This window comes from Neospora caninum, chromosome VI, assembly GCF_000208865.1.
Source record: "Neospora caninum Liverpool complete genome, chromosome VI".
In the NCBI taxonomy this organism is placed as follows: Eukaryota; Apicomplexa; class Conoidasida; order Eucoccidiorida; family Sarcocystidae; genus Neospora; species Neospora caninum.
In genome coordinates this window covers 2,656,384-2,670,917 of record NC_018392.1, presented here as the reverse complement: position 1 = coordinate 2,670,917, position 14,534 = coordinate 2,656,384, and the positions used below count along the sequence as shown (strand labels likewise).

The following is a 14,534-nucleotide window of genomic DNA, read 5'->3' as shown; positions in this document are numbered from 1 at the left end:
ACTATAAACTTGCCAGCCTCTTTATGACACCGCCCTCTGCTTGAGGTCTCCCCGCACTGCTTGTCCCCCCTGCTGAAGACCATGCCATGTGCCCGGTCCACTTCCCGAACACTGGGACGGTTATTTGTCTTCTTCTAGCGCAAGCTCGAGTTTATCTGCGAGTTCGAGCAACAGGTCTGCGAAAACCCGGTATCCCTCACCGTCTGATATATGTGTAAGATATTCTGCCTCCATGTCATTCACCTTCCTCTCCAGCGTGGCTAGTTCCCACCTGGCCTTGCTAACTGTATGCTTGACTTCATCCTCCTCCGAGCGCAAGGCCCTCAATTCTTCCTGGTCCGTCACTGAGAGGGCCTCCTCACTGAGCTTTAGCTTCTTCTCGCGCAACTCCTCCAACAAGTGTTTCAGTCTCTTCACTTCCTTTTTGCTCGTGGCGATGGCTGTCTTCAGCGAGAACAACTTCTTTTCTCTCTTGCGTTTCTTGGTCGTCTGGAGCTTCGCTTGTGCGCGCAAGGCATCCACCCTTTCACGTACAATATCTCTCATCCTGAGGACACCTTCTCGCGCAAGGAAAAGCTCACGTTCCAATTGCCCCTGTTTTTCCTGAGCGGCTACCAGCTTTGCAGGTCTCCGGTCCAGTTCTTCCCTCGCTTCTTTCAGCTGTTCTTCCATCTCTGATAATGTGACTCTCAAACCACCGTTCTCGATCTCAGCCTCTTGTAACTTTTTTTTATATTCCTTGAGCTCCTGCTCGAGAGCAATTCTCTGCTGCTCCAAGCGTTGAACGGTATCTTGCAAGTATTTTACAGCGGAGTCGCCGGTTTCGATAAGGTCAAGGGATTTTTTTATATGAGTAAGGACCCTCTCAGACGCAGTTAGGTAGTTCGTCGCCAGTGTTGCCTCCGCTTCCGCCTCTTCAGCTCTCCTTGTGAGATTCCTTCTACTCTCTTGTGCGTTCCTCAGCTCCTCGCGCAGTGACTGCGCAGCACGCTCCATTTGCTCCAGTTCCCTCTGAGCTATGTCGGCATCTCGGGCAGTTTGTTCGAGCTCGGATTGTGCTTCAAAGAGTGATTTCTCCGTCTCCGCCAAAGCCTTCTCCAGACTCTCTGCTCTCTCGCTGGCACCCTGATGCTTCTTCTTCTCCGTCGCAAGCTGTTCCCTCAGCTGGCGAACCTTGCCGCCGACGTCAGCCATCTCCAGTTCACGTTGGAGCGATTCCACGGTTCCCTTGAGCGACATCTTGGTCTCTTCGGCGGTTCGCAGTTCGGCTTCGGCTTGAGCCCGCAAGTTCTTCTCCACAGCAAGTCTCTTTTTTAGCTTGTCCAAATCGTTGTCGCCCTCAACGAACACTTTCTCTTCATCAGAGAGGTGCTCGTTAAGATTCCTTTGTAGTTCCTTCACTGTCCTCGCCAGCGACTCTTTTGCATCTTCGGCTTCAGCCAATTCTCTCGCTAGCCTGGTTGCCTCTTCTTCTCTCCGGTGCACACGTTCTCGAGCCTCCTGCAGTTTGCTCTCAATTTCCTTGACCTGGTCGTCCACTGGCAGGGCCCGACGGAGTGTGTCATCAAGTTTCGCTTGGAGCTTCTTGATCGCTGCTTTCTGGTCTGCAACGGCCTTTTCTTTCACTTTCATGTCCGCGACAAGTTGCTCTGCTCGTTGCTTCTCTTCAGTGGCGGCTTTTTGTGCGGCGTCAAGGCGATTCTGAAGCAGTTCCGCTGCTTCTCCGGGGGATTTCCCCATGAGCTCTTTCAGCAGTTTCTTCTTCTCCACCAGCTCGGCGCGCACTACCTCCAGTTCCTGTGCCATCACCTGGTACTGTTTGTCGGAGTCTTGAAGTGCGGTCTGGTAAGCAGCAATCGAGAGGGCCAGGTCGCTCTCGAACTGAGTCATGTTGTCGCTCAACTGCGACACCTCGTCAGCGAGGACCACGGCCGCTTTGCTGCCGGCGTCTACCGCCGACATGCGCATATCGGCTCGGCCGCTTTTGTCTTTGAGCCGTTGCAGGAGTCTTTCAACCTCGCGCTCATCTGCATGCGTACCTTTTTTAACAACCCCGCCCAGAATGCCGCCGGCAGCCAACACTGCTGCACCAGTCAGGAGCTGCTTGGGGCTGCTCAGGACCCCGGGCATGTAGGCGCTCAAGAAATTGCTCGAACTTTCCGCGTCGTCGAATGCAGAGCCTCCGGGTAAAGGTGCGTCCTGGCCTTCCGCTGCCTGGCCTGAATCGCTCGGTTTCTCAGGAAACACGTCATGAGCGGCCGACGCGTCTTGCGCTTGTTCTTCTGAGGGTTGGATGACTTTCCCCAGCAACTCAGCGACGTCGGAAGCACCAAACGTGCTGCGCGAATAGCGGTACGCAAGGTAGACAATGAGCAAGGTAGCTGCCGATGCAGCGGCAGCTTTCCGCAACGTCTTGATTCGCTCTCGAGAGACATCGCTGGAGTCAGGAGTCACGGCCTCATCGGGTTGACTGGTAAGCTGTTCCTGGCGCGCCGAAACAGAACCGAAGTCGGACTCTTCTACCTGCTCGCCTGCCAGGCCCTCGACAGTTTGACCTGATGATGTGTACTTGTAGTACTTGAGAGCACCCAAACCAGCGAGAAGCAGAAGCGCCGCCGGAGCCAAAGCCCTTTTTGCAACAGCGTATTTGTCACGACGACGCGAGAGTCGCACCCGAGAGCGGCTTGGGAAAAAACTGCTCTCGAAGACCACCTCAGTCATGTTTTCGGTGCCTCGATTTGCGCCTTCAGCGCCGTCCTCCTCTGGCTCGGCGTCGTGAAGCACATTGTCAATTGAGTCCGCGACCGGCTCCGCGTTCGCCGCTGCAGCAAAGGTCGATGCGACCAGCCCGTTCTGGGGCTGCTGGGAGGAAGCGAGGAGTGCAAGGATCGCACAGAAAACGGCGCCGCAGCGGACCGCGGAGCGCGGCAAATAAAAGCTTCCGAGTCTCGCGGGGAGACTAAAGCCTTTGGAGGCGTGGGCAGACAGAGGGGACTGCGCGTCCGCTCGCTCCTCGTGCGCCCGTGTCGGAAGCGAGGGGTGCATCACGGTGATCACCTGGCAATAGGATTTGGTAATTGGACGACTATGACACACGACAGACAGTCTCTCAGACCGTTCGTGTCTGCGATGACTCTACGTGGGTAAGACAAAGAAACAACAGGAAATCCCCGGGGAAATCGATAAATTAAAAAGTGAGAGGACGAGACTGAGACGACACACCCCCTGGAATGGCCCACGAGCGAAGCCCAGGAACCGGACGGGGGGGAGAGGACGGGGAGAGCGAAGCAACAACGGACCGGGAAAGAAACCGGCGGGTGCCGATGCAATTGCGGTGCCGAGGCAATCGCGGTGCCGATGCAATTGCGTCGAACGAGGCGGGCTGGTGACGCTCTCCGATGCCTTGTCACCACCAACCACACCCGCAGCCGTTGCCCCTGACGCAGAAAGCCACGCTACGGGCAACTGCGGAACCAGGGGTTTTTCGGATCGGCGGAAGCAACGACGCCGCCCTCAACACTCAAAACGTCTTTGCACGTGCAAAGGCTAGACGTGAAAGACACGTCCTTTTGACGGGGGAAACAAAATGACTCTGTGCGGCTCTGTCTCGACCGCAACGAAGGAGGGAGCTCTGCTGCAAACGCCTTCACACACACTGAGGGTCTCTCTCGAGGCCCCGTGCAGCCGGACGCGGGAAGCAGTTGCACGGGCCAGTCGTTGCAGGGTGTGCCGACGCTTTCCTTGTCTGAGACCGGGGAACGTATCCGGGGACCTGGGTATTGATTCGCACTTGAAAAACAAGCGGAGAGAGCGGGTCGGCGGTTGTCCCAGATGCTCTGCTGGGGGCTTTCCCGTACCTGTTCGGGAATCCGCGGGAAATGAACTGTCGTCCGGGAAGAGAAAAACGGAGCGCACGCACCTGTCTCCCCGAGTGCCACCGAACTTGCCCCGCTGAGTGACTGGGTAAAAAGCAGTTGCCAAGCAGACGGGGATTCGCAGTGAGCGGCAAAACCATGACACGAGCCGTCATTGCAGCAAGAAACCGTCACTTTTCTGCCGATGTAGCGGCCGGTGGCAGGCTCTTCCGCGATCTTTCGCGTCGCCAGAACGTCCTGGCCTCAGACGGAATTGACAGTGTGAATGTACACCGCAGGTGGCCGAATGTTTGATGAGCTGCGTAGTCGACTTAGGGGCCATCTTGCTGCGGTTAAAAAAACTTCCCATCACACTGCGGAAGTTTTTCCTCGCTCGCCGCACACGTCGGCAGTGTTCCGAAGGTTCCGGTGCCGGCCAGAGGAGGAGGATGATCTGAAGTCAGACTACGCCCTGTGAGGCTCACGCTGAAGCTTGGCGCAGTCTTTTCGCTTCCTCGTCTTTCGCTTGTGCCTAGTGCCATGCCAAACAGATCTAAGGTCTTTCCCGCATTCAAAGCCATGTACCAGTTTTCAAGTAGTCATGCGACTACGAGCGTAGGGATCGCAGTTTCGCGCGAAGGAGTTGGAGTAGTTCACATCGTATTCCTCTTTTTTTTGGATATCGAATGAGGCAGAAACTCATTCGGTCCTGTGCTCTTAGACCCCCAGCTTTTTAAAACTGGTAGCAGAGACAGAGCTACCACATTTTTCGTATCCTGTATAAAAGCACTACGAGGTGCCGTTCCGTGAAGTCGCACAAAGCAACAAGTCCATTGAGCCTGAAATTGCACGACTGTGTCACAAAAGTTCACGATGTTTGCGCTTTTCTCTTTCGTCTGTTCACGTCAAGGCTCATGGTTCGCAGATGCAGCACTGCACCAGCTACAGGCTTCGCCGATTCACCTACGTTACAGCGCTGAAGTTGTTGAAAGCGTATCCCCGACGGCTACATCTGCTGCATCTCTAATCCAAGTCGTCCAAGCTTACAAGGATGCCTCGGTCACACCTGCATCTGTACCTCAAGCGATGCTTCATTCAGATGAAGCGCGACGAGTCATTCTCACAGAACTTGGCAAGTCATAGTATGCATGGTCTCCCAACGGCCCAAGTGACGTGTCGTACTAAAAACGAGAGCTGCCAACGTGTAGCCGATCGCTATTTCCTTCCGCGCAGCAGCCCATGGCCATCGAAGTCGTGGCGGAAATAAGTTTGGTGGCAAGTTACCACCTTTGCGTGGCAAGGCCAGGGGGCAACTGTCCCTTTGTTCATCTCTAAGACATTTCCATTTTGTAGTATCTCTTGGAGCTATCTTAGCAACTATATGTGGATTTACCTTCTATAGTAAAGATATGTTCGGAGATACTCTAAATCTATTCCATGCAAATACGGGGTGGTTCTTCGCCTTACTTAATTATCCGGTTTGATGTATTCTTGGCAAGTATCATGTTAATTTTCTTACGTATGCGTCTACTTGGATTTAATGTTATGCCAAGAAGGACCTGCTACTCCGTTCCGCGAACGCGCTTGCCCGAAACCGGCCAACCGTTCGGTTGGTCACAGTGAAAAAAGACCTGCACGCTCTCTGCCCCAATCCGTTATCTTCCCCGGCAAAACGGAAGCTACCGAGGCAGTGTTTGCAGAGAGTTTAAGCCTCACTGCTGAAGGACGGGGGGCCCTGGGGCTGCGATTCGCGGCGTACACTTCCCAGACAGTCACAGAGCCTTAGCTCAGCATATGAGCCTTTCGTCTTAGCAGCCGAACGTCCTATTCGTTTCGTCCCCTTGAGGTTGTCGGTTTCCACGTCCGTTTTGTGACACTCCTCGAACTAAAATCGAAGTTTTTTTTGAACCAAAGCCGTCAAGCAGAAAACAACGTCGGAAAACAGTTTGTTATACAACTGTGATCGCTACTTCTACCTGTACGATGACAGTCACGCTCACGGCAACCGGGGATGACACACTGAAGGCTGCATATATCCAAGCCTTGACAGAATGCTCCGTTTAGCAGACACAAGATGGACGGACGGCATTTCGCGTATTTTTCAAGCAGTGCATGTCGTTTCTCCTGTGACTACCTGGTGCCTTCTCGGGCCACCCGGTTTCGTGGAGAGAAACAGGAGCTACCGGGAGCGTGTCTGATTCACGCAGTCACAGCCCAAAAGGACAGGACTGCCTGGCAAGCTTGAAATGCTCAAGAGAATGGCGAAATCATGGGAACAAAAGAACTCTCGATACCGAGGGCAACCGATCATTAGAATACTCATCTAATCATGGGCTGTTAATTCCCGTTTGCAGTGCAGAGCCTCAAAACTCGCTCCCTCACTTCTGACGCGGATATCCCAACACTTTTTCGAATCGGTCGATGATGTGTTGTCGCCAGCCTTCCCGCACTCGCACGTCGCAGTTGCCTGCACATCAACATGTCACGCGGAAACGTCCCGGGTAGAAAACGGCAAGGCCCCGACTTTTTGTGAAAGAGCCTCGCTTATGTGCTAGATCCAGCTACTCGGGCCAAGCCACCGTTTCAGCACGTGTTCACCAGAGTGCGTCACAGATAAACAGAAACGAAGAATGCGGATAGCATGAAGGAGTTTTACGGTGCATCCACAGAGACACCGGGAGCGAACGGGATTTTGCTCGCGCAGCGGAAAACCTTCGTGTCCGTTTTCGACTCACCATTTTGGAATTTGTCCGTGAGTGGAATCCCACTTTGTTCAATGATTACACGAGTCGTGTCACAATCTTCAGCGTCGAATGTAATCTTGACGTTGGAGTAGACGCCTGCTTCCCACTCTGCGCTAACGAAAATAATGGCAAACGCAAGGGTACAGCTGCTCCTGAAGAAGCCGTCCTTACTGTGTACAGTGCCCTAAGCGTCAAAGACGTGCAAACTGTTCACAGTACTGGAATCCTCGAGAGGCTGAGTAGGTCGTGGCCTTCCATCCTCCGCTGGCGGGCGTGACCCGACTACGGGAAAGAAGAATAGCACTGGCTGAAAAACTGCCACTTGCACGTGTTTGCGCTTCTCTTGCAGAGGCACTTTCTTTGGGCGCTTGCATGCCTTGCTTCCTCTTTTTGTGGCGACATTCTTGCCGCTTTCACTCATCTCGCCCTTTAGTCTGTGTCGCACACGTGCCAAAGCTCTGGAATGTTCGGTGTCTCGCCACACTCGCTCAACCTGCCAACCGCGCTCTACGTAGGAAAGGAAAGAAACGTCAACTCACAATCTCCACTTCATTTGGATTTCCTTGTTTGTTGTCAGCGCCGTTACTTCGCCCTCAATGCCTTTGTTCATCCACGAGAAATTGCCTCCTACTTTAGGATCCTGTGCATTCCAAGAGAGGGCATATTCAAAGGCTCCTGCAAATTGCCATTTATACAGCATTGGTACTTTAACAATACACCAGCATAGGAACCTGACTTCAAAAGCAGAGCCGCCACGCGCATACGACAACACTGTGCACGACGTCTAAGTGATACATCTGTATATGTTCATATATATATATATATATATATACATATATGCGAGTAGGTATCGCCTGGCCGGTTCTGAGAGTCTCCTTCAAATAGCTCTTCACAGACGAATGCCTGCCTAACCTCTGCTTTCCAGACTTCCTCACAAGCTAGTCTGATCGCACGTGCTGTATGTCCGGACTTTGCGAGACAAAAAAGTTTTGGAAGACTAGACCGGGCGATCCTCTGTTTTCCCTTCACTTGTTCAAATACATATACTCGGGAAAACGGACAACGATCACGAGATTCTCCTTCGCACATTTAACAGCCTTTGTGTGTCATGTGAGGAAGTCGTACAATCTCAGCCGGGGCGCCCAACCCCACTCGGGTCATCTGGTGAGAATCGAGGAATGCCTCGTAGAGGACGTGGGCGGGTACAGCGAATACTTCTTCGACGTGAATTTCGGTTGCCATTTTGTACTTCCTTTTTGCCTTCCTCTGCGTTCTTCCGGCGTACGGCGACTCCTTTTCGTCGTCTCCGGCCTTCCTCGGTGTGGAGACCTCAGTCTGTGTCTTGTTTCTTCGATGATTGTGAGGTGGGAGGGAGAGGGGAGTAGCTAGAAGGCGGTGGGGAAGGAAAGCACACGAGTCAAAACCGGTTGACAAAAAACGGAAGGGTAAAGAAAACGAAAGAACGAACTGCAGGGGGAGAAACAGTTGGACCACACCGGTGGCTGCAAAGATACTTTCTGCGTGGCGGCAGAGGATAAGTGGAGATTGCAGGCAGCGTAGTGCAACGCGGCAGCGGGGTCTCCAATGCAGGCAACGTAATGATGCAGCAAGAACAGATCGTCACCTCTAACAACGCATAACAGACTGTGGCGAAAAAGCGAGAGAGCAATTGAAGAGGCAACGGTATATAACCAAAGAAACACAGAAAGACAGGACAGTGACCGCCCCGTCGCCTACGGCCTTCAATGGCTCTACCCAGGGACATTTACATCCAGCACGTTTTGTAGTTATTTCCGGTGATACTGTAATCGTAAAGTGCCGGCCAGCGAAAATCTTTTGCGAAAAGTTCAGGCCAAAAGGCAGACACATGCTCTCTAGCGTTGTCAATTTCACACGCTTTTGGGATAACGCGCGGGTATCGTCCAGAACATCGATGGACTGCATGTAGTGTTTCCGGACGACTCAGTGTGCATGCTCTGTCCATGGTTTCCTCTCGACATTCGGACATTCGGATGCCTCACCGTCGCCATAATTCTTCTTTTTCTGAACACAGACTACAATTTGATTTTGTACCGGAAGGTTCGCTGTCCGAGGAACCAATGTTATCACTTTTCAGGGAATATCGTTTGCAAAAACGCGGGGAAGATGGAATATCCGCTCAGGACGCGCCTGCGACGGTCCTGGCCATGTTGAATCTGGTAAGTAGGGGTGGAAGCTGAAGGAAGAGGACTGAACCTGAGTTTGTAACGATGTGGTAGAATTGAAGGAAGCACGCAGTGGGGTGAAGGGCTGCACTGCCTACATGTTGGGTCATCTGATACGTCCTGAATGCAGCGGTAGAGGCCAAGGTCTACTGAGTAGCGCGGACGTGCATCCGCGAAGAATCCCGGAGTCTGTCAGAGAACTCACCGCCAACGTTACAGGTTGTATAACTTCACTTTATCCGCTATATGTACTTCCGCCCAGGGGATAGGCTCTCTGTCGGACGTTCGTGCGAGAAAGGATGGCCACAAACTTTGCATGTGGCGTTCTCGACTTCGCAACCGTGACAGACTACCGGTCTTCATGAGTTGAATCACTATCTGCGTTTGCGATGGCGGAGACTTCGAGGTGGAGCATCTTCCCTTCAGATGTGTAGCTGAGTCCTGAACACAATCCTAGCACAACGCTGGGCCCCTTCAATGCCTCACAAGCAAGAGGGTAGAAACCGGGCGTGAAGTTTCCGCCGACTCCTGAGACGGTACTTTTTGGCGACAAAGTGATGCACTAACTCTCTAGCCCAGCTTCAGCCTAGATCAGTGCTCCACCTTGTTCGTGCAGTATCAGGTTAGTGTGCCGCAGATCATCTGCCTCATCAAACGGCTACCTCACAGATGCGACACAAGGGCGAAGTTCCCACCGGCTCTTCGGTAAGGCCAGAACTGCGCAGGAATTTGCTCAGGTGGACCTGAAGGCGACTGACGTCATCCACCTCAGTCCACTTTCAGGAGGAGGAGGCGAAACCGATTTAGGACGAGCCGAGGTCTGGTGATCAGTCCCGCTGTTAGATTTGCCGTCTCGACAAACGGCCGAGGACGTTGTGACTACACTATTTACGTTCGAGAAACGAAACACGTTTGCGTAGCAGCTGTGCGGCTATGCCTGTCAGGCAAACGAGGAGGCTTTGTTAGCCACGAAGAGGCACGTCGAATGAGAACCAGGGACATGCACCTTTGTATCCAGAGGGGAAGCACGGGACGATGGCGACGGGAATGGAAGCATGAGAACACACGCGCATGAGAAAATTCACTTTTGGCACGAAGGAGTCTACTGATGCGGCCACACGGAACTGACTGGCGACCGCGAAGCACCTCCCGTCGTTCACCAGTGACACCACATTCCGGGACAGCTCTGGGTTATTTCCTGAACAACAGGAATCGTGTGCTGTTGTGGTCTATTCATCCATACAATGCGATGAGGGCTGTGCCCGAAAAGCAACGTCATAACCTGTTTGCGCGACTGGACGACTGCGGGGTGGAGCTGCAGCTAATGCTTTTGCTGGTGCAACACTTGTTATGAAACGAACGGAATGCGTGTGGGCTCCCAAAAGCTCGACTGGAACGCATTCAAGATTGCCTCCACCAGTCTCTACATCTGCGTGCACAACATATCCTGCGCGATCTAACGATTTGTCCTGTGTGACTGGTTCAGCTTACAAATGACCTGTTTTTGCCGCGCACGCACCCGCTTGGCGGTTTTTCTCTTGGCCCACGTTCGCAGACGCGTTTTTTGTATTTTTGCAATGCCTTCTCTTTTGTTCCTCCATAACGAATCGCTGCATATGCACTTGTGAAACGGTGAGACACCACAACGACACCGCGTCTCAGTCCTTGAATTCCCGCATCGCCTCGCGAGGGACTCCCGTCCCTCGCGAGGCGCTGGGAGGCGATGCAAGTTGATTTCGAACTCGCTTTTGTCTTTACGTGTGTGTAAGCCATTGCCTTCGCCGTGGCAACTCCCCTTCGAACGCACGCGGTTCCTCGAGAGACACACCAAGGTGCGGGCGTGTGTCTTCCGCCGACGTTTTTGGCGTCGCGCCAGCACACCCAGAAAGGCGTCGTCTTCCGGATTTTCTTTTCTCGAGCCGCGTGTGTGCTCCTAACATTCCCTGCCATGTGGTGCAGCAGCGACAAAGGCGCAGTTTTTCTGGAGTGTCTTACCGTCCCCTCAATCTGGTTACGCATGCAGTCAAGGGGAGCTCGCCCGCGACGCAGGGTCACCAGACGGCTAGCAGGCGAAACGCTCTCTGGATTAGTGAAACCGTTTCTTTCCGAGGCAAACAGATCGGGACTGCTGGTGGTTGGAAACGGGAAGTTCGCACGGAAAGACCCAGGCGACACGTGCTGTGTATGGCCCCTCCGAGGCTGAACAAACGAAACCGCGAGACAGTGTGGCAGCAAGGAGGGACCAAGAGAGAGAGAGAGACGGTCGGACGAGCGTGTGCTGTGTCGAGTCTCGCTTGGGACGAGAGAGACAAACCCGGAAAGGAACGGTCACCAATGAGAAGAAGATGCACTCAAAACATCCGAAACACGAGAGCAGGATCGCACACAAACGAGCGGGGCTTTGCGCTGAGGACTGCATGCATCTAGAGGAAGTCGATCGCTGTTCAACTCCCAGCGCGTTCCGTCCTCGAACTGTATGGTGTTGCTGGCCTTTTGCGTTTGCCGTTTCTCCCCGTTCTGCCATATATGTTTTTGCTTCTGTTTTCCTTCGTACCCTTTGTCTTTGCGTCACTTTCTCCGCTCGCTGCGGGCCAGCGAAACGTTTTCCCGCAAACACACGTCCTCGTTGCGAAGAGTCGTCTCGGATTCCACGATGCACATGGTACATCTCTTCCAGGTGACTTATGGCTGAACGCTTCACACGGAAATTCACGCGGAAAATACGCGCACACCTGTATCCCTTTTCTCCGTTTCTCCTCCGTTCACCGGACCCTCATTTCAAATCTCAGCGAAACACGTGGGTTTCTCACGCAGGAACTGTTTGTCTTCATTGCGCCGTCGCTGCTTGTGAACCAGCTATCTCGTTTTTTCCATCTGAACCTCTCGCCCTCTCTCTCTCGCGCTGTTTCCATTTCTCCACTGAAGGAATCCTTTCCCTGTGTACACAACCTCATGTGAGCCACTGTCCCCGCCGTGCCTGTGCCGATGCTTCCCATGTCGGCGGGCGGCGCAGACACCGTCGATACCCTCGTCGCGTTTTTGGAAGCGTGGTTCCATCATCTTCTCTGCCTTCGCGGAGTGTATCCTGCAGCTTTCTTTCGTCGCGTTCGCCTTTTTGGCCAGTTTGTGTGGTGGAGCCAGGCAAAAGCGGTTTCTTCCTACATTCGCGAACTGTGCATTTCCTTGCGCGAGAGTCTCCAGCGCCGTCTCCTTCCTTTGATTCGTCTGGCTATTTTCGACAAGAACAACTCAGTTCTTGAGTGGTTCGACTTTTGCTTTTCGTACGCCTCCTCGTCCTTCTCGTCTTTGACCTTCCCGCAACTTTCGTCAGTGGAACGATGCCACCACGACGGAGGAGAGCCCGCCGGAGCCGCGCTGAATTTGGCGAGAAATTCAGCTTTGGGCTGCGAGAGTGAGAGAGACAGCGAAAGGGAAGGGCAGCACTCACACCGCCAAGACGGGGAGACCAAGGCAAAGCCGAGGAAGAGCGAAAGTGCGGCCGGGGGCCGTTTCTGGTGCCGAAAAAGATGGAGGGAGTTCGAAGGACCGGTGGACGAGACGCCGCGGGCCGGCGACGAAGATGGTGATGACGTCAACCGGACCCAGAAATCCAGGCGCAGAAACCCCAGCTCAGGGCCGAAAGAACGCAATGAGTTCCCGCTGCCTGAGTATCCAGGTAGACCGCGGAACCATGCACAGTACGCGTTTCCGATCCCTTCTCGTGCTACAGCTGAACACTTCCGCGATGTTTTGACTCGGCTGGAGGTCAGCAGCTTCTGGATAGACGACTTTCGCGAGGAAGGCCAAGGAGAGGGAGAAGCTCCAGAGCACGAAGACGAGCAAAGGACAAGGGAGCGGCGACGCAGGTCCAGACAGTTGGAGAAGCGGCCGATCGGTTCCGCGAAGCTGCAGGAAGGCCAGGCTCTGCTTAATAGGAGAAAAGGTGAGACACCACGAGCCGTGAAACGTTCGCGTTCTTCCCATGGAACGGCAGTGGATAGAAACCGCTGGCAACTTGGTATCCGAAGTTTTTCCGGAGTTACAGGGGCGCGTAGGCCAGGCATCGGAAGCGCGTCTATACCCACCATTCTTCATATGCGCGGCGCCTCACAGCTAAAAAAGGAATGCTGACGCTCGAGTCTGAAAGGCGCCGACAGTCGATTTCACCAGGGTGTGCAGTGCTTCAGGGAGATCGCGAAACAGAGAGAGGTTCTTTGCGCGCGTCTCAATATCGCTGTGCCGGTAGCTAAACTGAGTGTTCTCCAGGCGAGCGCAAAATGTTTCGGATTTGGTAAACAAGGATATTCTATATATAAACCAGTAGTCGTGGCCTAGAGGCGCTCGACCCTCAGAGATGTGCATGCGTAGCCTAGCCACGGAGAGTCATTTCGACGCGCTCCTTCACGTTTGTGGGCGTCCTCCCTCCAGGAAATCGAGAGGTGATGCACGCGTCTTGGGCGTGCAGCTGAACCTGTTCGTTTCTTTGCTTCGATCTCGCGCTGCATCTCGACACCGCAGTCCCCTGCATATACGCAGGCCCGTGTGGGCGATGGATCTTTCTGCTTGTTTTGGTGGCGTCGTTCCCTCTTTTCTCGTGCTCCTCCCTCGTGTTTTCACCTGACTGCTGACTCCGTCCAGTCCGCTCTGCGTAGGCCCGCCACTGAGCGGGGCGGCTGCCGGTCTCTCGGCCGATCCGGAAGTCATCTCTGGCCGTGTGCGGCCTGTTCTGTCTCCCACGTTTTCCCCGTCGTGTTTTCTAGCATGCGCGTTTCGCATCTTCGTGGAAGTGGATCCAACTGTTCTCTCGCGCCTCGTGGAAGCTCGGAAAAGTACAGGTTTGCGCCCGAGTCCCTCACCACCCGATGAGGTAAAGCGTCCGCAAGCATTGAGTGACATAACCAGTTGACGGAAAGAGAGGACGAGAGAATCAGACAGAGGCGCGCAAGGGCAATGAGAAAGAGAACGAGTCTAACAGCGAGAAAACGGGAAGCAGAGACAGTGTGTTCTGATCCGTCATGCATTCGCAGCTGGTGCGACAGCCAGTGTCGAGCAGTGTAGGGGCCGTCCGCCATCCTTCGTTCCGAAAATGCCGAGATTGCATTCTGGCCCTCAGCATGACGCATCGCCATTTTTTCCGGTCGTTTTGTCTTGTGTGCAGGATCTTCACGCCGTCCAGAGACTTCGCTGCAGCTGGATGCCTTCCTTGCCTTCTTTTTCTCCATTTGCGTCTCCGTCTTGGGCCTCGTCAGCCTGTCTCCCTTCGTCTCCTTCGGGTTCTGCCCCGGCGCTGACGCGGCCGTCCAAGGCTGCTCTGCCGCTCGACAGAGAAACAGAAGTCTCTGTCCTCGTTTCCGCATTTCCCTTTTGCGTCCACTCGTCCTTCGCCTCCGCTTCTTCTCTCGCCGCCTCCTCGCCGCGCGGTTTTCTCGCCGTCTTCGCGAGTGTGCCTACGCACAGCAAGAAGGCGACCACCTGTCAGGCTCTCTCCCGTTCTCCCTCGTCTTCGACTGTCCTTTCCTCGGACTACCTTCACGAGTTTCGCAGAAATACGCCCGAGATCCAGGCAACGCGGGACAGGAAGGAAGGCACGAAGACAGAGAACAAGGCAAAACACAAAACAGAAAAGGCAGAGAAGAGGAGAGCGGAAGCGAACGAGCTCGAGGCGGAGAAGGCAAACCTCTGGTTAGCAGCGGCTGATCTCGTTGGATTCCCCGAGCGTCCAACGTAAACTC

General features: G+C 54.0%; 3 protein-coding genes across 3 annotated transcripts; 1 reads left to right on the top strand and 2 right to left on the bottom strand.

Annotated features, from left to right (window-relative positions):
- Window positions 1–120: 120 nt before the first annotated feature.
- Window positions 121–3,045, bottom strand: NCLIV_018630 (hypothetical protein; the record flags this gene model as incomplete). Its single annotated transcript, XM_003882056.1, has 1 exon — window positions 121–3,045. The coding sequence occupies one exon, from the start codon at window positions 3,043–3,045 to the stop codon at window positions 121–123; it is 2,925 nt and encodes a 974-aa protein (XP_003882105.1).
- A 3,187-nt stretch (window positions 3,046–6,232) lies between these two features.
- NCLIV_018620 (Os08g0464000 protein, related) lies at window positions 6,233–7,840 on the bottom strand (the record flags this gene model as incomplete). The annotated part of the gene is made up of 4 exons (XM_003882055.1): window positions 6,233–6,321; window positions 6,590–6,711; window positions 7,138–7,298; window positions 7,724–7,840. 4 exons carry the CDS (start codon window positions 7,838–7,840, stop codon window positions 6,233–6,235), a joined length of 489 nt encoding a protein of 162 aa, XP_003882104.1.
- Window positions 7,841–11,787: 3,947 nt separating this feature from the next.
- NCLIV_018610 (conserved hypothetical protein) lies at window positions 11,788–14,530 on the top strand (the record flags this gene model as incomplete). The annotated part of the gene is made up of 4 exons (XM_003882054.1): window positions 11,788–12,478; window positions 12,533–12,745; window positions 13,563–13,669; window positions 13,961–14,530. The coding sequence occupies 4 exons, from the start codon at window positions 11,788–11,790 to the stop codon at window positions 14,528–14,530; spliced, it is 1,581 nt and encodes a 526-aa protein (XP_003882103.1).
- Window positions 14,531–14,534: the final 4 nt, after the last annotated feature.